This window comes from Rhinoderma darwinii, chromosome 2 (assembly GCF_050947455.1).
Source record: "Rhinoderma darwinii isolate aRhiDar2 chromosome 2, aRhiDar2.hap1, whole genome shotgun sequence".
Taxonomy (NCBI): domain Eukaryota; kingdom Metazoa; phylum Chordata; class Amphibia; order Anura; family Rhinodermatidae; genus Rhinoderma; species Rhinoderma darwinii.
This window is the reverse complement of record NC_134688.1, coordinates 213,657,580-213,681,705: the sequence shown is the minus strand read 5'-3', so window position 1 is coordinate 213,681,705 and position 24,126 is coordinate 213,657,580. Positions and strand designations below refer to the sequence as shown.

At 40.6% G+C, this 24,126-nt stretch overlaps 1 protein-coding gene across 5 annotated transcripts in view; it reads left to right on the top strand.

The window, feature by feature from the left end:
- Positions 1 to 23,412, top strand: part of HJURP (Holliday junction recognition protein) — a 38,533-nt gene extending 15,121 nt beyond the window's left edge. For 4 of the 5 annotated variants that reach the window (XM_075852816.1, XM_075852814.1, XM_075852813.1 and 1 more), the window contains 5 exons: positions 16,208 to 16,274; positions 18,136 to 19,469; positions 20,921 to 20,975; positions 21,571 to 21,622; positions 22,706 to 23,412. In XM_075852816.1, the coding sequence (XP_075708931.1) occupies positions 16,208 to 16,274; positions 18,136 to 19,469; positions 20,921 to 20,975; positions 21,571 to 21,622; positions 22,706 to 22,757 (1,560 nt within the window). In that variant the 3' untranslated portion in view covers positions 22,758 to 23,412. The remainder of the gene's footprint in view (positions 1 to 16,207; positions 16,275 to 18,135; positions 19,470 to 20,920; positions 20,976 to 21,570; positions 21,623 to 22,705) is intronic. The other variant, XM_075852817.1, reaches the window with a different exon arrangement.
- The last annotated feature ends 714 nt before the right edge of the window (positions 23,413 to 24,126 follow it).

Below are 24,126 nucleotides of genomic sequence, written 5' to 3'. Positions count from 1 at the left end.
TGCAAATGATGACGTGGGGTTTTAGGTGAAGAACTGCTGCACATATAAATTAGTCTGGGCCGTCATTTTGCATTATTGCGTTCCAAGAGTCATAACTTTTTATTTTTCCATGGACGAGCTATGTGAGTGCTTGATTTTCATGGAACGAGCTGTCGTTTTTATTAGTATTATTTTGGGGTACATGCGATATTTTGATCAGTTTTTGTTCAACTTTTTCGTGAGGTGAGGAGACCAAAAAACAGAAATTCTTTCACTATTTTTTTTATAATTTTTTACCGGCGTTCTCTGTGCAGTATAAACAACATGTTTACTTTATTCTGCGGTTTGATACGATTATGGCAATACCAAATTTATATAGTTTTTATATGTTTTACTACTTTTACAAAATAAAAACACTTTTTTCTAAATAAAATGTTTTAGTGTCACCATTATCCTCAGAGCCATAACTTTTTTTTATTTTTTTGTCGACAGCTTTGTGAGGGCTTGTTTTTTGCGTGACACACTGTAGTTTTATTGGTACCATGTTTGGCTACGCGCGACTTTTTGATCACTTTTTTTATTCCATTTTTTTGGAAACAACGTGACCAAAAAAGGAAATTCTGCCATTGTTTTTTATTGTATTTTTTTACGGTGTTCACCGTGCGGGATAAATAATGATATTTTTTTAGGTCAGGCCGATACGAACGCGGCGATACCTATTATGTCTAGTTTTTGTCTTTTTCTAATTATAAAGGGCTTGATCAGGGAAACAAGGCGATTTATTGTTTTTATTACGTAAAAGTTGTATTTATTTATTTATCTAAAACTTTTTTACTTTTTTTCACTTTTTATTTTACACTTACTAGGAGACTGGAAGATCTGATCTTCTGATCCCCTGCACAATACACTGCACTACTTCTGTATGTACTTGTGCAGTGTATTGTAACTGTCAATTTACAACTGACAGTTGAGCCTATTACATCCTGCCTTGGGCAGGACCTAATAGGCTCCCGTACCTGGCAACCAGGAAGCCGTTGCTAGGCTTCCTGGTTGCCATTGCAACCATCAGAACCCCGCGATTTTTCGCGGGGGGGGGGGGCAATGGGGTGCAGAGGGATCCCCCCCTCCCTCTGTATCAATCACTTAAATGCCGCTGTTGCTATTTACAGCGGCATTTAAGGGGTTAAACTACAGCTATTGGAGAGGACAGTGATCGCTGTTGTTGCAGTGGGATGTCGGCTGTATATTACAGCTGACTAGGGATGTCACGATACCAGAATTTGGACTTCGATACCGATACTTCATTTAGTATTGCGATTTCGATACCAATTTCGATACTTTTGCCAACAGTAATAAAAAAAAATTCTTCCGTTTTTTCTGATGTGAGGCGCGACGTGTGATGAATTTTGAACGCGCCTCACATTAATAGTAATCCCATCATGTTTCTCAGTCATAATGGGTTAATGTGCGAGGTACATGATGGGGTTAATTACTATTAATATGAGGAACATGGAGGTTAAATTCATCGCACCTCGCATTAATAAGTGAATGAAAGCCGTGTTTATTTCATTTTTTTACAGCATACTCATCATAAATGATGCAAAAAAATTGTTGTGCGCGCCATTACTGAATGTGTGAATATTTTATGTATTGAGACTTATTTTAATGTTTATTGTAAAAAAGGTGTATGTGTATTTTTTTTTTTTTAATTTAACAATACTTTGTTTTTACTTTTATTTTTAAACTTTAATGTACTGACATATATCAGATATGTGCCAGTACATTAGCCTGTGGACAGATAGCACACAGGCAGTTGTTAGGACATACTTGGGTATGTCCTAACAACAAGAAATATGGTAAGACAGCCCTGGGGTCCGTCAATAGACCCTGAGCTGTCTGCCCATATATGGTATGGCCCTCGATCGCGTCACAGGAATTCCCTGTGACGCGATCCAGGGGCATCCCCCCTGCTCATTTTCTCCTGAATGCTGCAGTCACCTGTGATCGCAGCATTCAGGAGAATAACGGCGGAGATGATAGGTTTCTCTGATCTCCGCCGTTATAGAGCGGGGCTGCGGCTGTGTAATACAGCCATTGCCCCGCTCCTGACAGGAAGTGCGCTCGCGGTCAGCATGAGGAGGTGCGGCCGGCGCTTCACTAATGAGCAGCAGTTCAGGCACTGAGGACAGAACATGGGGGTGTTTTGTAGAGCGCCCGCCATGTTCTGTCTTCAGTGCCGCCGCTCATTAGTGCAGCGCTGGCCGCATCGCATCATCCTGACCCCGCGCACTTATCATGACTCAGGAGCGGGGCTGTGGCTGAATTACACAGCCGCAGCCGCGCTCCCATACATTCATGTATTACTATACTGAGCTGTGCGGCTGCGCAGCTCAGTATCGAAATACAGGAAATAGCGGTATCGAACCGTGTGGGGATGCACAGTATCGAAACAGTATCGAAGTTTCGATGCACAGTGCATCCCTACAGCTGACACTCGATGAAGATGGAGCGAGCACAGCTCCTGTGCCCGCTTCATCCTCAGGGCGTTACTATACACCCATTTTCGGGAAGGGGTTAATAAAAAGTGTTTTGTTTTTTTACACATAGCTTTCTCTGATCTCCTCACGGATCTCGCAGAAATGAGAAGATCAGAGAAAGTGACAGGAGCTTTCTCCTGTAGACGACATCACAGGCGGCTGTGATTGGTCAGTCTTCAGAGACTGACCAATCACAGCAATCGCCGGCATGGGGGACTGCTAATTGGTCCCCAGGCCGGTAACAGAGACGGTTAGCTGTCAATGACAGCTGCCGCCGCTGTTATATCACTATGTGATTTCACATAGTGACAGTTTATTCCTTCTCCGCAATAGTACGGCGAAGGTCCGCTGCAATGAGCGGCCTGCGCCGTACTATTGTGGAGAAGGTACGCAAGGGGTTAAAGTTAATGAAAAAAATCAATAAAAAGGTGAATGGTAAAAATAAAAAATGTTTCTATAAAAAGTGGTTTTATTTAGGAAGTATAAATAAAATGTAAAAAATACACATATATATATATATATATATATATATATATATATATATATATAGTATCGCCGTGATCGGTAACACATTAATTCAACCGCATGGTGGATGCCGTACAAAAATCGCTTTTTTTATCTATTACCCCCCCCCCCCCCACAAAAAAATATAATTAAAGTTGGTCAATATGTTCCATGTACCCCAAAATAGTAACAATGAAAACTACACTTCGCCCCACAAAAAAAACAAGCCCTCATCTGGCGACATCAACAGAAAGGTAATAGTTACGACTCTTGGAATGTGGTGATGCAAAAAATTTATTATTTTTATTATTTTTGTTTAACCCCTTAAGGACGCAGCGTTGTTTTGGCCTTAAAGGCATTGTGTTGCCAGAAAAACATGTTTGTTTTTTTTAAATTAAACATTTAGTGTGTGGGTGATTAAACATTGTTCAAATTTTTTTTATTTTTTTCACGAGTCAGGAAATATTATAAATTAATTTGTACATTTATAATACTACCCATTTTTGGTCACTAGATGGAGCTATTCCCAAAATTGCAGCATTGCAACATTGGGTTAAAAGCCCTCGCTCTAGTGAGCTCTCAGCATCCCCCCTCCTTTATCCTGGCTAGTGCCGGGATAAACGAGGGGTTTGAACGGTGTAACCTCCTACGCTGTGTGTCGCCATTTTTTGAGCTAACACACAGTGTAGTAGGTTTACATAAAGTAGTAAACACACACAAACACGAACATACATTGAAATCTCTTACCTGCTCCTGCCGCCGCGGCTCCCTCCGGCCCGTCCGCTCCGTTTGCTGCCGCTGGTACAAGTGCACAAATCCGGAAGCCGCGACCGGAAGTAGTAATATTACTGTCCGGCCGCGACTTCCGGTCCACAGGAAAATGGCGCCGGACCGCGCCAATTTCGAATTGGACTGTGTGGGAGCGGCGCATGCGCAGTTCCCACACAGACGCCGTACACGGAAGTCAATGGGACGGGAGCCGTTCGCAGTCCCTATGGGACTGTGGCTGCCGTATTCCATGTCTGTATGTGTCGTTAATCGACACAGACAGAAATGGAAAAAAAATGGCAGCCCCCATAGGGAAGAAAAAGTGTAAAAATAAGAAAAAGTAAAACACAAACACACAAATGAATATAAACGTTTTTAATAAAGCACTAACATCTTTAACATATAAAAAAATAATTTGTGATGACACTGTTCCTTTAAGGCTCAGAGTCCATTTTTTAAATCTGACATATTTCACTTTATGTGGTAATAACTTTGAAATGCTTAAAACTATCCAAGCAATTCTGAGATTGTTTTCTCATGAGACATTGGGCTTTATGTTCGTGGTAAAATTTGGTCAATATATTCAGTGTTTATTTGTGAAAAATTGCAAAATTTTGAGAAAAAATTGAATTTTTCTGAATTTAAATGCATCTGCTTGTAAAACAGACGGTTATACCACCCAAAATAGTTACTAGTTCACATTTCCCATATATCTACTTTAGATTGGCATCGTTTTTTGAACATTCTTTTATTTTTCTTGGACGTTACAAGGCTTAGAACCTAAACAGCAATTTCTCGTTTTTAAGAAAATTTCATAAGCCATTTTTGTAAGGTACCTGTTCAGTTCTGAAGTGGCTTTGAGGGGCCTATGTATTAGAAACCCCCATAAAACACCCCATTTTAAAAACTAGACCCTTCAAAGTATTCAAAACAGCATTTAGAAAGTTTTTTTAACCCTTTATGCATTTCACAGGAATTAACCCCTTAACGACCGCCCACCGTCTTTTGACGTCATGCGGTGCAGGTACTCAGTCTACAACTACGCCTTTTGGCATCGCTGTAGTAGAGAGGGTTTAGCGGCACCCTGGTGACGTCTGCACTAAAAACCAGCTGTAAGTATCGGGTCCGGTTCTTAGTGCAGCTATCAGGACCTGCCGATTTCGTCGTAACATCATGTGACCTCTGTGACAGCCAATCACAGCGGTCACATGCTGTTCCTGTGTACAGAGCCGGCGGGGAGTGTCTACATGACAGCTCCTGCTCTACGAACGAGCTGTTGCTACCAGCTCTGTTCTTAGAGCAGTGATCAGGAGCCAATAGTATTGGTTCCTGATCTTTTGTGTTCACTATGAGATCCAATCATAGTGATCACTACTGTAAAATAAAAGTAAAAACATGTATCTGTTTCTCCTCACTCTGTTCTAGCTGTGGAGAGAAACAGATACAAGTGTGTCAGTGTCCCCACACAAAATCACTTGTTCCTCACACACGGTTTAAAAAAAAAAAAGTGTTTTCAGTATTTTACGGACCAAGTTTTGGAACACTTTGTGCAGGAAACAAATTTGTATGCCAGGCAGTACATTGCAAATAAGCCTTCGTCACCTCATGCCAGGTTGTGGAATCCCACAAATGCAATTGAAATAAAAAAATAATATTTTGGGCCTCACCCTTAACATGGGAATTATAAAAAACCCCTCTATTAGGTCATATTGGGCATCAAGCCCTATACATGCCACCCCCATTTTTTCTGGCATTATGTCATGCAGCAGGTACGAAATACTTATGCGATTTCTCCACTTTAGTGACAACCTACAGGCACCCCCTTCCAGCGACAGAAGCCGTGACCGGCTGTATAAATTAAGGCCTTTGCTAAATTTTCTTAATTCCTCCTTTTTAGGAGCATATACCCCTGAACAAACTTTAGCAGTGGATGAATCACTAATAAATTTCAAAGGGCGTCTCTCATTCCGCCAATACATACCCTAAAAAAGTGCAAAATACGGGGTAAAGATCTACAAGTTATGTGAAAGCACTACTGGCTACACATGTGCGTTTAAGATCTACGAGGGTAAAGACAGTGAATTCAATCCACCAGGGTGCCCTCCAAATATTGGTACCACTGGTAAGATTGTGTGGGATTTAATTGGCCCTTTCCTACACAAGGGGTATCATGTATACAATGACAGTTTTTATACCAGTGTGCCCGTTGTTTAGCGCCCTTCATTGTGCTAACACCGGAGCCTGTGGCACAATACGCAGGAATCGCAAAGGTTTCCCACGTCAACTTGTGGATAAAAAACTACGAAAGGGGGAGTCATGCACTTTTCAAATTGAGAAGATGCTGGCTTTAAAATTTCGTGACCGCAAGGACGTCTACATGATCAGCACTGTCCATTCAAGTGCAACAGCAACTGTTAGAGAACGTGGGGCCTCTGCAGATAGACCAAAGCCTGTGTGTGTCATCAACTATAACAAATTCATGGGTGGGGTAGATTTGTGCGACCAGATGTTTCAACCTTATCTGGTTAAAAGGAAAACCAGAACATGGTATAAGAAAGTGGCAATATACCTTATCCAGGTTGCGATGCAGAACGCATTTGTCCTGTACAAAAAATCAGCGGGCAGGGTGACATTCTTTGAATTTCAGGAGAAAGTGATTGAAAATCTCCTCCTATTTCAATCTGCAGACCAGAGAGTAGTCCATGAGTCAGAGGATGTACGCCGACTTGTTGAAAAACATCCCTTCAACACCGAACAAAAAAATACCCCTAAAAAAGGTGCCGGGTCTGCAGCAAACGAGGACAGCGAAGTGAGTCGCGATATTATTGTTCCGCTTCTCCTTCCAACCCTGGTCTATGCATAAGTCCCTCTTTTTAAATCTATCATACCGTCGCACATTACTAATTTTGTTTTGTGAGCTATAAAAGTTAAAATGCAGGATTTATTTAGGATTTTATTTTTCTGTACACCTCTTCTTTTTTTATTTTCTTATCTTAGGGAAGCAGCTTCGCTGTATATTTAGGAGATGCCAAAATTTAGGGTTCTTTTAGAGATGGGAGGGAGGGAAATATACTTTTCTAGATTCAGTCATTTTGGGATATAACCCAGTTATAGAAAGTGGAATAAGGCCCTGAAATTCATTCAAGATAAAATTGTGCCCTGAAAGCTTTTTATTTCCTTTTTCGTTATGACTATGTCCTCCCATAAATAGCTGTTACTGACTGGGGATACGGCATAATTTTTTCTTTTTGTTCTGAGGATTTCTAATAAGCGAGCTGTTCCTTATCAATACACTATGGGCTTTATTACAGTTTTGTTCGGGTTTTTGGTGGACCTCTTACACCCAACAATACTTCTAGAAATAGCGACATTAATTTGGGGAGTAGTGGCCTTTACTGTATCTATACATCCGGTGTGGGACACTGCCCCTTTATATATTCTACAGGTGATTGGTTGTTTTGTGCACATGGCGGTTCCTTCCTTGCCGGGCAGGGGCTTGTTATGGTGTACCGCGTCACTTGGCACATTCGTCCCTTATATAGGGATTGATGGAGCTAAAGAGACGTTGTATGACCAGTCACTTTGAATAATAAAGTCATTACAGCCCTACAAATTTTCTTTCATCCTGTGAACATGCTCTAGTTTTCCACATAGCTGGATACATTCTTCCTCCTTTTTATTAAATATATTGCCTTTTTCCGCCAACAGTTTAATAAATTTTCCCACTCTAACTTACTATATATCAGAGTGGGTTGATATACATAATGTCTATGGACTGACATGATTGCAGGACAGCTGCTTTCTTAGCACGACATAGTCATAGGGTGTAGAAACTGTTAGGGACATCTATTTCTCAATCTAGAAAAGTAGAATCCTCTCCTTTTCAACAAAAAGTTATAAAAGCATGAAATCCACTTCACTTCTCCATCTGTTTGTCCCCCAATGATGAGTATTCGGCATATTTCTATACTAAGGCATACAATAGTAATACCTTTAAGGCGTACTTCACCAGTTGCATGCACTTTGTGATAAATATGTGATAAAAATGAACTATTTGAGGAAAAAAATAAATGTGTAATGGGGCCTGAAACATTTTCAAGCAAAATGTGTGTCCTGAAAGCCTCTGGGTGCTCCCTTCCTTTTGGGTCCTGCCGTGTGTCCAGGAAACACATTAGGGCCACAATGGGGATATTTTTGAACACAGGAGAAACAGGGTGATACATTTTCTGGTGCATTTCCTTATTCTCATGTCCTCTGTGCAAGAAATCTGACCTTAAAATGACACATTTTTGAAAAAAAAATGTACATTTTCTTTCCACCTGCTTTGCATTAATTCCTGCGAAAACTGTGGGGTCAAAATAGTTAGTACACACCTAGATGAATACCTTAAGGGGTCTAGTTTTCTAAATGGGGTCATTTATGGGGAGTTTCTATCGTTCTGGTAGTTCAAAACCTCTCCAAATGTACAGTGGGGCCTAAAACATTTTCAAGCAAAATATGAGACCTGAAAGCCTCTGGGTGCTCCCTTCCTTTCAAGCCCTGCTGTGTGTCCAGGCAATGCATTAGAGTCACAATGTGGGCATTTTTGAATACAGGAGAAACAGGGTGATAGATTTTGGGGTGTGTTTCTTCATTCTCATGGTCGCTTTACAAAGAAATCGGTCTTCAAAGTGATACTTTTATGAAAAAAGTGAAATTATATTTTTTTTACGCCTGCTTTGCATGAATACTTACAAAAAAAAACTCTGGGGTCAAAATACTTACAACACATCTTAATAAATACCTTAAAGGGAACCTGTCACCAGCATTTCACCTATTGAACTTTACCTATCCCTCACTGGCCGCTGCTATCAAAAGTTCATTGCCATTATCTCCTCTCCTAAACTCCTCCTCCGACTGTAAATAACGGACTGCGAACATTTTGCGCCTTTTATCGTAATAATCCGGTGTCCCTTTGTGCGCACCACCAGAATAGGACATCAATGCACAAGCGCAGGATTTTGTGTGCTGGGGGAAGGCAAGGAGCTGTCAATCAAAAGTAAGGAGGTGGAAAGACATGAGGAATGAAGATATTACTCTTTTCAAACTAAGATCTGACTCTTATGCTCATTAGCATACGGTGCAGGAACACTAAAAAACTGAATACTAAAGCTACAGAGCCGACTAAAAAGACAATTATAGGTTATATAGAAATTATTTTTCACCCACTACCACCTGATATTGCTTGTTTAATAGGTGAAATGCTGGTGACAGGTTCCCTTTAAGGGGTGTAGTTTTCAAAATGGGGTCACTTGTGGGGGTTTCCACCATTCTGACACCTATGAGCCTCTGAAAACCTGGCTTGGTGCAGGAAAACAAAATATACTTCAAAATTGATAAAATTATTACAAAATATGTAAGTCTTCTAAATTGCTTTAAAAAAATATATATATATATATTTTTTTTCAAAAGTGCTGCCAAAATAGAGTAAAGAGATGGAAATATATATTTAATTAAAAAAAATTGTACAGTATGTATGTACATATGTGACATGTTGCAGTTAAAAATAGGGAAAAATGATAATTTTCCGCAAATCGTATCAGTCTACTTTTACCACTAAAATAAAGTACAACATGTGACGAAAAAACAATGTCAGAATTACTTGGATATTCAAAACTTTCGCTGAGTTATTCTCTGATAAAGTCAGACATACCAGATTTAACAGATCTGGCTTGGTCATTAAGGTCTTTTCAGGCCCGGTTATTAAGGGGTTAAATCAAAGTGGAGGTGAAATTTGCAAATTTCATTTTTCTTGCTGAATTTCATTTTTTTTTTTCCTGTAACACAGAAGGTTGTACCAGAGAAACACTCCTAAATATGTATTGTCCATATTCTGTCGTTTTTAGAAATGTCCCATATATGGCTCTAGTGCGCTCGTGGACTAAAACACAAGCCCCAGAAGCAAAGAAGCACCTAGTGCATTTTGGGGCTTCTTTTTTTATTAGAATATATTTTAGGGAGCATGCCAAGTTTGAAGAGGTGTTGAGGTGCAAAAACAGTAGGAATCCCCCAAAAGTGGAAACTACACCTCTCAAAGAATTCATGTATGGTTGTTGTTACCATTTTGACCCCACAGTTTTTACACCGCACGTATTTGAATTGGGCTTTGAAATTAAAAAAATTTCATTTTTTTTCCCAATAAAATGTAATTTTTCATCAAAATTTCTTATTTTCACAGGGAACAAAATACCCCATTTTGTTACCCAATTTCTCCTGAGTTCAGCAATACCCCATTTGTGGCGATAAACTGCCATTTTGGTCCATGGGAGGCCTCAGAAGGGAAGGAGCGCTGTGTGTTCTTTGGAGTCCAGATTTTGCTGGATTGGTTTTCGGGTGCCATGTCGCATTTGCAGAGCCCCAGAGGAATCAAAGCAATGGAAACCCACCAGAAGTGACACCATTTTGGAAACTACACCCCTCAAGGAATTAATTTATGGGTGTTGTGACCATTTAGACCCCACAGTTTTTTCACAGACTTTATTTGAATTGGGCTGTGAATTAAACATTGTTTAATTTTTTTCTAATAAGATGTAGATTTAGCTCAAAATTTCTTATTTTCACAGGGAATAAAATACCCCATTTTGTTGACCAATTTGTCCTGAGTGCGGCAATACCCCATATGTGGTGATAAACTGCAGTTTGGGCCCATGGGGGGGTTCAGAAGGAAAGGACCACCATTTGGCCTACTGGGGATTTTCTGGTGCGAAGTCATGTATGCAGAAGCCCCTGAGGTACCAGTACAGTTGAAACCCCCAAGAAGTAACCCCGTTTTAAAAACTACACGCCTTAAGGCATTCATCTAGAGGTGTAGTGAGCATTTTGACCAGAGACATACACCCCATAAACTGTAATATGGGTTCTCCCGGGTATGGCAATACCCTACATGTGGCTGTTATCAGCTGCCTGGGCACACAGCAGGGCTCAGAAGGGAAGATGAGGGGGATAAGCTGTGCGGAGTGCATCAGGGTAAGTAAAACTTGAGTAGGTTAAAAATCAAGGGATGTGTGAAAAATATTAAAACACTTATTCATACAGAGCTTTAGTTTTTCAGGACACGTGTCACATTGATATATTGTGTCCTCCCTTATCCCCCTCTTATAGCAGACTTTGCACCTCTTTTGACTTTTTCCTTTCTTGCCAGTTTGGGGAACTTCTCCTGGAAACTGGTGCCCTAGAACGATGCGTGTGGCCTCGCTTACAGAAGTACTGGGTGCCCCCCCCCCTTCTTGGTCCCTAAAGATCAGGTTCTTGATAACCACCTCTTGAAATTCCAGGAAAGTTCCCGTCTGGCCTGTACATCGATGTAGCTTGTACGCGTTGTACAATGCCATCTGTATGATGTGCACGGCCAGCTTCTTATACCACACCGCATGGCGCTCTATGGCTTCAGGACTTGATCTGACAAGTCCACCCCTCCCATGTACCTATAGTAGTCCAGGATGCAGTCTGGTTTGGGGGTCTCTGTACTGGTACCTCGTACAGGTACATGGGTACTGGTGTGGCATCTCTCTTGTACTGGACACACCATATGTTGCTGCTAAAATGTGCCCTGCTCTCACCCCTTCTTGTTTGCCCAAGCAGAGTCTAAGGGCCTGTTCACATCACCGTTCGCTTTCCATTCCGGGGTTCCGTTGGAGGTTTCCGTCAGGTGAACCCTGCAACGGAAGTGAAAGTGAAACCACCGCTTCAGTTTCAGTCACCATTGATATCAATGGTGACGGAAACATCGCTAATGGTTTCCGTTCGTCATCATTCCGGCAGGTTTCCGGTTTTCCGACGGACTCAATAGCGCAGTCGAATCCGCTATTGATTCCGTCCTTAAAACGGAAACCTGCCAGAATGGTGACGAACGGAAACCATTAGCAATGTTTCCGTCACCATTGATATCAATGGTGACTGAAACGGAAACCTCCGACGGAACCCCGGAACGGAAAGCGAACGGTGATGTGAACAGGCCCTTAGGGAGGCCTCTCAGATTTCTTCTAGCAATGCCTGCTTGGGAAAACCGGGCACTGAAACGGTCTAATAGAGGTCTCCGTTTATACAAACGGTCAAAACTGGGGTCATCTCGAGGTGCTCATTATCACAGTATAATGTAAGAAGCGAAGTATTGCCTCATTTTTATTTATTTTTAGGTTGCAGTTCAGTTCTGAAGTTGCTTTGAGGAGCCTATATATTAGACGCCCCCATCAAACACCCCATTTTAGAAACTGGACCCCTTCAAAGTATTCACAACAGCATTTAGAAAGTTTATTAATCCTTTAGGTGTTTCGCAGGAATTTAGAGCACAGTAGAGGTGACATTTAATTTTAATTTAATGCATTAGGCACCATGTCCGGTTTGAAAAAGTCTTGTGGTGCCAAAACAGTGGAAACCCCCAAAAGTGACCCCATTTTGGAAACTAGACCCCTTGAGGAATTCATTGTAGTTTTCATGGGGTGCATGCAACTTTTTGATCAAAAAAACAGCAATTCTACTATTGTTTTTATTATATTTAATTTTTTTGTACCGCGTTCACCGTGCGCTATAAATGACACATTCACTTTATTCTGCGGGGCGATACGATTACGGCGATATAATATGTTTATAGTTTTTTTTTTTATATATCTTATGCTGTTTGCACGATAAAATAATTTTTGTAAAAAATCATTTACTTTTTGTGTTGCCTTATTCTAAGAGCCATAACTTTTTTTTTTTTTTCCATCAAGAAAACTGTGATGATTTGTTTTTTGCGTAACGAACTGTAGTTTTCGATCAGCACCATTTTTAGGTACATGCGACTTTTTGATCTCTTCCATTTTTTGGGAGGTGAAGTGACTAAACAATTGTGATACTGGTACGGTTTATTATTTTCTTTTATAACGTTCACCGCGCGGGATGAATTACGTCATAAATTTGTAGTTCAGGCCGTTACGGATGCGACGATGCCAATTATGTATAGTTTATTTGTTTATTTTTAAAAAGGGGGATTTTGACTTTTTATCACTTTTTTAAAAGTTGTATTTTCTTATTTTTACACAACTTTTTTGAACTTTTTTTTACTTTGTTCCACTAGGGAACTTGAGGGCAGGAGGCCCTGATCGCTATTCTAATACACTCTACTACATGCGTAGTGCAGTGTATTAGAGCTGTCAGTTACTCGCTGACAGCAAACATAGTGGATGCTGACTTTGTCAGGACCCACTAGGCTTCCATCGATTGTTTGGACTCTGGTTGCCATAGTAGCCATCGCCGCCCGCTATCGTGCGCGCGAGCACAAAAAGCTAGAAGTGGGTTTAGGGGACCACTTTCTAGAGATAGATGCGGATTCCAGAGGTAGGACCCGCATCTATCGGACATTTATGACATATCCTGTGGATATGGGAAATCCCTTTAAGGCAAAAATACGTCTGCTCGTTAAGGGCTTAAATAGGCATGTCTATTGGCTCTTCTTTGTAAATGCTTTCATAGCTTTAACACAACGTCTATCTATCTATCTATCGGCTGCATAGCCTTGAGCTGAAAAGTGCATTCCGCCTAGCCCCCTATGCGTTTGACATCTTAAACCGACAGAGCTGGGCTGTCGCTGGCCACATCTGGCTCCATCTGTCTTGGCAGACAGACCGTAGTCGAGTTTTTCAGAGCAGGCTGAAGTTGTTAGGGTTCTTTTCATCCCATTCTCATCCTTTATTGCATATACAGAATGAGTAGCAGCAGTTCATGACACAAACAACTTTATTTTATCCTCCGCGCCATTGACAGAGAAAAGTGCCAGGTCAGGCTAGTTGAAGTAAGAGGATTCTCATATGTTTTAAAAATGGTGCACCTGCTAGAAACAGTCAGGCACGATCCCCAGCCAGGTACCAGGCCGGCACTTTTAGCGCTAGACGCAGAGAAAGCCTTTGATAACATACAATGGGAATGGCTGGGGATGGTGCTAGACAAAATGAACATTCAGGGAGATTTCCGGGTCTTCCTGAAGGGAGTCTACACTAGCCCGCAAGCACGCGTTCATTCCTCGGGGTTCCTATCAGATCCCTTCCAATTACATAAAGGAACACGACAGGGTTGCCCCTTGTCGCCCCTGCTATTCAATCTAGCACTGGAACCTATGGCCAGATTCTTGGAGGAATCGGATATGTTCAGAGGCATTCAAGTGGGATCTTGTGCAGTGAAATTAGCCCTGTTCGCTGATGATGTCATACTTTTTATGTCAAACCCTCAGGAGCATTTAGGGAAGGTTTTTCAATTTTTGCAGGAATTTGGGCAATGCTCGGGATACAAAGTCAATATAGCTAAGAGCGAACTGCTGGAGTTGGGCAGGCCATTGCCAAAGACCTTTTGGCAATCCTTGGGTTGCGGGATATCACCGGTGGAACACTGCATTACCTATCTGGGTATCAAAATAGGGAGGGTACCAGACACTCTGTATGGCTTAAATTATCCCCCGTTAATTAAAAAAATACAAGCGGAACTCACTAGATGGGGCCAATTGCCATTGTCCCTCTTGGGAAGATGTCATCTGATCAAGATGGTTAGTTTTCCTAGATTGCTATACCCCTTTCAAACGCTACCTCTCTTATTGAAGCATGTGGATGTCTCGAAATTGACGGCTTCATTCACTAAATTTATATGGGCAGGAAAAAGGCCGCGCATAGCACTCACCAAGTTCATGATGGGCAAACAAGAAGGGGGTGTGAACTTTCCGAATGTCAGGGGTTATAACGTGGTCTGTCTTATGCGTCATGTAGTAGATTGGCTTCATGAAACAAGTAATTATTCCAATTTAGATCTGGAAGGGGAGTATGCTTCACCTTGGAACCTGAAAGCTTTGTTACATTGTAGAATCGCTTCTCTTCCGTGCCGTCTCAAAACCTCCATTGTATTGAGAGATACAGTTCTAGCTTGGAAAGTGGTACGTAAGCAGTTTGGGTTACCCCACCTGTTATCGAAGTATATGCCGTTGAGCGGTCATCCAGAGTTTTTACCGGGAATGGACAAGGGGGACGGAATTGCCTCATGGGGGAGGGTAGGCATTGGTAGCGCAGGGGATCTTATGCATACAGAGGAAAAGAGGTGGTTAACTGGGGAGGAAATCACCGCTAAACTCAGACCCATAGTAGATAGAGTCAATTTTTTGCAAGTACTTCAGGTACGAACATTTTGTACCTCCAGGCTCAGGGATTTGAGTAAGGAAGCTACTACGCACACTCTGGATGAGGTCATAGGTCCAACAACTGGGCGGGCGACCATTTCAGGAATGTATAGAGCATTGAGAGAGGGTTTTGTTCGTCCGCAATTAAGGATTAGTTTTAAAAGCTGGGAACGGTGGACTCAGGATCCAGATATAGGAGAGACCATACTGGGAGGTTGGGAGACGGTACGGAAGAGTGTGATAAATGAGAGCTGGAGGGAAACCTATTTCAAGTTGATGCATGCAGCTATATATGGCTTTAATATCTTGCCCTCACAATCTTTCCCTGATCGTATTACAAGTTGTCCCAAGTGCAATACACCACTGACAAATTTGTGGCATGGAGTGTGGGGGTGTGTACATACGAAACGATTTTGGGGGATGGTACAGAAATATATTAAGGACCATTGGAAAACGAATCTCCCAATGACGCCTCAAGCGCTACTATTCCATCAAGCGCGGCCGCCAGAGGAAGAGGGTGCTCGAGGAGTAAGATCACCTCCCGTGTTGGTGCACACGATTCTACTGGAAGCTTTGAGATGCCTCCTGAGTCACTGGTTAGAGGCAGACGACATGCCGGGGTTAGAAATGATTGTGTCACGGCTGAAACAGTTATTGGTTCTTGAGAGGGTGGAGGTGGAAAGGCGGAAGGAAACGGGAACCAAGAAGCTATTTGATAAGTGGCAAGTATTTATAGAAACGCAATGTACAACAGCCGAAATAGCGGAAATTGTTAGGCCTTTCCAGTACACAAAGTGGTACTGCACGCAGCTCTTGGCAGGCGTTTTAGGGAGGATGCAACTGTGAGCCAGCTGGGGGAGAAAGGATGAGTGGAAACTCATTGATGATCTAGGTGGTGTTGGAGTTGGGGGAGTCATGTTTGTTTGGTCCATCTGAAGATCGACAATTATGCCATGTTTCTATGTTGGTGTGTTTATATGTTATGTTGAATTTAATTTAAAAGTTAATCCCATGACAGTTGAGTGCTGCGCACTCATGATGTAACTCTTACGTGAAATGTTTGTAAGAAAATGTGAAAACTGACAATAAAAAGGATATTTAAAAAATAAAAATGGTGCACCTGAAGCAGGGAAGCACAGGAAGGTTGGGTGAAGCTGCACAAAATGTTAGCGTTTTGTCCAGATTATTTCAAGAACGTACAGGATGTGTAATAACCTTACTAATGTGGATTTATTTCTGTCTTTAGGATGAACACTTTTCTGGCCAATCCTGCAGTACCTTAATGCAATATAAAGAAGATCCCTTTGTTGATGGTATTAGTTTATCAATCTTTAAAGAATATTTTATGTGTATAAAACTGCATATGCGATAGGGTTGCTCGATGCATCGAAATATATCAATACTATTTTGATGCTGTGCACCCGCAAGCGGTTCAATACCATGAATTCATGTATTTCAATACTAAGATGTGAAGATGTGAAGCAGTATTGTAATACATAAATTTAGCCACTAGCATAATGTGATGCGGCCGGCGCTGCACTAAGTGCTGAAGACAGATAACATGGTGCGCGCACCGCAAAGCACCCCCATGTTCTCAGTCTACAGTGCCTGCCGCTCACTAGTTCAGCGCTGGCTGCATCACATTAGGCTGAATCCAATCAGGTGCGGGTAATGGCTGTAATACACTGCTGCAGCAACGCTCTAACAGCGGAGATCAGAGAAACCTCTAATCTCTGCCGTTATCCCTTTGGATACCACATTCAAAGCTGACTGTAGGATTCAAAGAGAAAATGAGAAGGGGGTACCCCACTTTGATAGCATCACAGGGGTGTTTTACCAAGTGGACGTTGTAAAGAGAAGTGTATGACACTGACCAATCGATGTCATATGCTTCTCTTCATTCCAGCCCAGCTTGTTTCACTGCACAGCGTGATCTCGCTAGATCACGCTGTGACGGGACTTCCTCCCACAGGTCCTTCACCGGAGCCATGGAAGAGTCAACAGACATCGCCTCTAGCCGTACCAGGACTTTTATCCAAATCTGCAGCGGCTGGAGGCGATGTCTGTTCAGTCTTCCATGGCTCTGATGAAGAACCTGTGGGAGGAAGTCCCGTCACAGCGTGATCTCACGAGATCACGCTGTGCAGTGAAACAAGCTGGGCATGAATGAAGAGAAGTGTATGACGCTGATTGGTCAGTGTCATACACTTCTCTTTACAACCACCCCTTGGTAAAAAGTTTAAAAAAAAAACGCCCAGTCGGTCATTAAGAACTAATTTGCATAAATCTAAAATTGTTCGTAACTTGCTAAAAAATAATAGTTTTTCAAAGTAAAAATCACTTATCTACAGTACAGCGCCGATCAGATTAGGTAGGAAATAGGGCACTTATAATCTGGTGACAGACCCTCTTTGAGTTTCTTAATATTTCATTTCACTCACAGCAAGCAGAAATACTAAGAATGATGAGGAGGTTCATTATACAGTGAACTATACTTTATACAATGACTTGTTTTGCACTGATCTGTACAGCTGGCTTATAGCCTTCTCTCACGCAGTGCTGCATTCCCAATTTTACAAGCTCTTGAGCTCAAATCTCCTTGTATTTACTTCTTGTTCAGTGTCTGCTCAGAGCTTGCTCTTATGATGGTCATTCTGGAAAGTGCAGTCTTTCCACCAGAGATTGTAAAATCTGATGTAGATAAAAGAGCATATTATTATGTACGCTCCGCAACACTACTAGAGATGTATCTGTCTGTAATCTGTAAAATTATTTTAGCAGAATTGTGAATGCAGCTCTGGACTGCGTTGTATACTACAGGCTGTAATACAGTGTATTGGCAAAATTGCTCTCAACTCTTTTTTGTAGATTATACCTATATAGAAAATGTAAAATGTTTCTCGTTGAATTAGCATAGATAAGGCCAGAAGATCAGTCAGTTGCAGGGCTCCGTTACTCTTCCATACTCCCAGAAAATTTGTAAACTGCACTTTCCAGATCACCCACTGCATAAAGTAGTCACTCGGCACGTTACTACTTTCATGTATAATGTGTGTATGCAATAACTCATCTGGTGCTATCATAATGTATGCTTTTACCTGAAATGTTAAATTCATATTCAACCATGAATTGTTATTTATTGCATTGATATGTTATTGTATTTTCCTTTCTCAGACTGCAAAGGATTTGTTCCAACACAATATAGTGACTTGAGTGGTATTGGCAAAACTATTCAAGTTTCTGAGCAACTGAAGAGATTAATTGAGAGGATAACAGCGCCTAGTAGGAATACCGTAGCTGTGTGTCAAGCAGGTGATAGTGAGCCTTCAGACAACGGGGAAGCAAGTTACTCTGAACCAGGGAATAAAACTCTTTCAGACTTTTACCCAGAAATGATTGAGAACCTCGGCAGGTTATGGAATTTACCGTTTAAAAACCAGACAGCTGATCGTATTGTCCGTCACTACAAACGCCACATTTTTTACAAAAATAGGAAGATAATGCTGAACAAAAAAATGTCTACGTCTTTTAACAAGACTTACACAATATGTCCCGCACCCAATGTCGAGAAAATTCTGACTTCATCTGAGACTAATAAATTCACACTAATGCAGAAAGAATCTGGCTCAGGAGAGCATAGTAAAATTTCTAGCCCTCGTCTCCGTTTATTTTCAGAGCCACATAAATTAGATAGCCCTGTCGTCCCATTCACACATCGCTCCGACTCCCAGAACAATGCTAGTAAGACCTTTGAATGTACACTTGCTGATGGAACCATGTACATGGACCGTCCCTTTCCTGCTCAAAAGGAAATAAATGATATGTCTCCTGGTTACAACTTGAGAGTAACTATTAGCCCATACAAAATGTACAATAGTTCAACTAAGGGTATAACCAACAAAAGCCAAATGGATATGGACATAGACCGTTTTCCATACTTCAGAGAGTCTAGGCACCTTCAACAAAACTTTCAAACCCCAAGCAGAAGAAACTCTTTTTCTGGATTTCCTATATTACAGAGCCCTAAAGAAATGGTTGTCGAACCTAATTGCAGCATGAGTGAAAGAACAAGGAGCCCAAGAACAGCCATGACCACTCCAAGCCGGACGGAAGTTAATGAGCGAAACCGTCAGCTCTACAAAGAATACATTAAGCAGCTGCCGAATAGGACATGCTGTCTAACCAGAAGAAATTCATTTTCTGCATTTACTGAAGATCAAAGTCCAAATAGGAATTTGGAAAGCCTGTATGAAAGTCTAACCCAGGCAGGCTTTTCAATTGGTAAAGCCCAAGTCCAATTATCAGCAACTGTTTCTTCTTTGGTTAATTCACCAGGATCAATAAGAGCCAAGAGGCCACTAAGTAATGATTTTTTATTTTCATTGTCAAAGAAACCCAGGGTCATAACTGAAGCTGTAATAGTTAGTACCTCAAAGTCATCATTTTGTTCTATGGACCGTAGTGATCGGTTACGGTCCGAGACCAGCTCCTCTAACCTACAACATTCAGTAAGCACTTTCTTATATTTCACAATTGCAAAATATTTGAGAAAAATGTCTGAATATATGTTAATTCATGTCGGAGTATGTATTATACTCTGTATCCGATTGCTGCGGTTTGTGCTTGTCACCAACACGGTCACCCAATTGCTGCAACTGTTGTCAACTGTTGACTAAACACAAGCACTGTAATTTCCACTCAAAACCTAAATATTAATATTTGATTGCAAGTAACCTCGATATCCCAAAACCCCCAATCATATACACCAGTTTCAAGGAAGCTGAGATCTATAATGCTTTTTTCAGGTTCTTCACTGTAGATTTGAGTTAGGTGCCCTTGTGGCTAGAATGTAGTTAGATCAAGAATGTTGTCACCGTTAACTACTTATTTTCCCTTTTATGCCAAAGATGGACACAGTAATAAGTCTATAATATTAGGAGCCCACCTAACAAATTTCCGCTTCCTGGACCCTTGTGTAGTATGGCAAAGTGGGTTGGATTTTGGTGCAATGACATCTGTATTTTCAGGTTCTTAGTGGACTTAAAAGGGGTTTCCCGTTTAGAAGACCCATTTCATATACCCTATCAGGGAATTCTGAGTTAGAGGGGTTACTTCTAATAATAATAATCTTTATTTATATAGCGCCAACATATTACGCAGCACTTTACAATTTAGAGGGAACATGAGAGTAGTTAAAAAATGTCCCTCACTGTGGAGGACCTGTCTTGTTTTGCATTACACAGACAACCCATTAATATGCATAAACACTGTGTAATGCTTAGTTTCTCCTATGGTGGCACTGCAGTAAAATTGAACACTTACTCCACTTCTGAACAGCAGGTGGACACTTTGTGATTTGTTCATAGTCGGGATCTTTGCAACTAGTAGTAATTGTGCCAAGTGAAAAACCCCTTTAAGCTGGCCATAGACATTAGATAGCTGTTGGTCGACCGCTGTTAGCCCCAACTTCTCCATTACAATGCACAAGCTACTTAGTCAAGCCTGCGGCGCTGCTTATCTGTGGGGAAAATAATACTGTTCAACAGGTCAAATCAAACCTGGGTTCTCTCTACAGCAGACACTGGGAACCTGTGCGCCATTATAGAGACTTGATTGTTGATCTGGTTCAGACGCGGCAGATTTTCGGTGTGAGTTTTCAAAACACCATCCACATGTAGCAGAAAAACATCTGTGTGTATTTCGTGTTATTACCTTGTGGAATTCCCCCAGTATTGTGACATTGGTGGCAAAATCTGCATCTGAACATATCCTTAGGGGCATTTTAATGCTGATTATTTTATTACAATGCTGGTTATTAAACGTTAGCGTTCAGATTAGCGTGATTTTTTTTCGATGACACTTGTCATATTTGACATTTGGAATGTACACTACAATTTTGACATTGCACTGTTTGAAGTATACTTATGCAATTTTTCATGTTTAAACATTTCATTTTCAGGTTGTCGCCTCAGCTCTTCCAACTCATATGTTGCCGCTCAGTCCAGTGTCTTCCAGTAAGTAAAATGTACCCTAGAGAGAATAAAACGATCTTGTTGCTTGAAAGAACAAGTTATTTTCTCTACAACAAAGGATCCTTATGAACTCTGAGCGGGCTTCCAACACGGTCCCAGAATACTTCCTTGTTTTTTTGCAGAAGGTTTTTTTGCTCACGGAGTATTCTAATAATGCTAGGGATTTTAGGTAGCCATGGAGTTAAAGGAAAAGTGAATTTGTGTAGCATAAAAAAGATAACTTTCTAATTGATGAACGTCTAACATTATAATTCCTATAACCATGTATTAACCCCCTAATTTTTGCGGTCAGGTGGAGAATCTTCAGTTGTAAGCTCCTGTTATTAACCGTACATATTCATGATAGAAGCTACACACACGGTCAGGTTCTGTGAGTGACGTGTTATAGACGATGCTGAGTAGTTCAGCTCCACTACAAAACAAATTAATATAAAAATGAACAAACTCCTGTGATGGGAAGATTGGAGACCCACAATCTTTCCTACTGCCAACATGACCTATTGTATGAATTACAATATTTTCCACCCTTTTTGTTTGTGTGGGTTTTATAATCCTATGAATGTTTATTTCTCTAAAGGGTCCTTTTCCCCAGTGGCTAATGGCGGAAGTCCTAGAAGAAGAAACGCATGGTATAGTAAACCATCTATCGAAATAATTTTTTGGAGGAATATCTTGCTTCGCTTAAAGGCTATGCAAACCTTTTGAGGGCTTTTTTTTTTTTTTTATCTTTTTTTTTTTTAAATTAATTAGTTCGTATGTTTAGTGTAAATTTGTAATTAGTCTATTATAAAATGGTTTCACTTTAAAATACAGCTATTTACAGAACAGCTGTATCGTTCGTTTTCACTGAATCCCTCAGTCCCGCGGACCCGACAGGTTCAGTGTCAGTGGGTCCAGCGTGTCTGACACGCAGGACCACCTGTAGTCTATCACATCTACGTTATGAACCGCGGGACTGACGGATTCAGCATAAAACGAGAGATACAACTGTTCTGTATGGAGAATACAGAACAGATGTATCTCAAAGTGAAATTACGTTTTAATAAAGACTAATTACAAAGACTAATTACACACTGATCTATTTGTCCTCAAATGTGTACATAGTCTTGGGCAAGAGTGTGTTGGATTGAACCCCGTTGTGGTGTGTGTAATCATTTATTGAAGAGATCCACACAAAATGATACAAATACAGGAGGTTCGGACCTTGGCAACTAGTCAGATCTTTTTCACTTCTGAAAAATTTGTGTTTTCATAATTGCATACCATTATTCTGTAACTCACTAAGGCTAAATTCACACTTGCGTTGTATAATCTATTACTCTGATCAGATTTTAGATCGGAATAAGGATAAAACAGATCTGTTAAAAATCCCATGGAAATCAAAATAACGGATGAAAATATCTTACAATCCGTTTGTTTCTGTTTTCAATTGAAACCAATGATAAAAAAAGAATGGATATCTAACGGTTGTTGGTTTGTTTTTTTTAAAAGAGAAAAGGTCCTGTACACTGCTTTTTATACTGAGGTCTGTTTGTCTGCATTTCTGAAGTGGACTATAAATCGGAGCATTTCCTTTTCATCTCACTTTAGCCTTATGTTAAACCAAAAGAGATAACGTAATAGAAAATACAAAAAATCTGAAAATAACCGTAACATATCATTGTTTTTATTTCCCTCATCTAATATTAAGCTACGATTTATTTATTTTTAAGGCATTTACTGGAAAACGAATTTACCAAGAAGACAATGTTGGAAACTAAATGAAATCTCCAAATAAGCATATTTTTACAACTGCAGAATTAAGCTTATGTATTGTTGTTGGTTTTTTTTATTCTGCTTTTGTGCAACATTTCATCAAGGTCATATAACGTTGGTTAAGCTTTGGATTTCGTTATGCTGAAACAGGAGGTGTGGAAGTAGATCAAAGTTGCACATCTGTTTTAATTGTTCGTCATTAATAATTGTAAATTTGTTTCTTTATTCAAGAGGAGTTTCACCCACAATTTAATAATGGCCATATAATAGCAAATCAGAAGTTAGAGCTTATTCTGGTGTTTGGCAATGGTTTGTTTACTTCGAGAAGTTTTGCCACTTTTCTGTTTTGGTTGGATATGACATTTTTGAAAAAGTGACTACAGGAAGTGCAGTCCTATTGATAGGCACTTTTGAATTGGTTAGCAACTGATGACAAGCTGCCGTTTTATTAGCTTATTCTCTCAGCAGTTTTAGCATCAGTTGCTTATTTATTAGTGACATCCAATATGGCTGCACTTCCTCTTGTGACTTTTGCAAAAATAGCCATCAAGTAATAGAAAAGTAAAAGGAAACCTAATTACTAAACCTTGGCTACGGCTCTAAATTCTGATTTACTAATATATGGCCATTTTAAAGAGGACTTGTCACTAGGTCATATAAGTTGAACTGGTTAACTGACCTGAATAGCGCTGTCTCACTGATTCCAGCGCGGTCTTTTACATTTTTTTTTCCTGGGCTCTCCCATTCCATAGACACGGCCCACTGTTGTGTTGGCTCCCTATATGCTAATTTGCTGTAGTTAGTTAGCCAACAGGGTAGAGCCAGCTTCGCTGCCTCTGATGCTGAACAATCAGCACCAAGCAAGGTAGAAAGTAGTTCACGCTTTGTTAGCAAACTAGAGAAAATTAGCAATAGGGAGCCAACAAAACAGTGGGCCATATCTCTGGAGCGGAGGAGTCCAGGAAAAAAAGAAAACCGCACTGGAATCAGGGAGACAGCGCTATTCAGGTCAGTAAACTAGTTCAAATTATATGACCTAGTGACAGGTGCTCTATAAGTTTTAGGTGAAAATCCTTGCTAGTATAAAGGAAGAAGAGACCAAAAGTTTTAAAGTAAAATTTTTAACAGTCCCCTTGCTCAATTTTACTTTAAGAGAACCTTTCACCCACCCATACATGTACAGCTGAGTGTGGCATGTAATGGGCAGGGCTTCACAAACACTGTTTCACTTTAAAAAAAATTCTATCTTCCGTTATTTACATATTGGTGCCGTTATATTTGGCGCCCGATATGTGAATAAGTCCCTGAACTATCAATGGGGCATTTCTATCTAGCTAAATGGCAAGTGGGCGTGATGTCTTCGCTCTGATACTGTCCA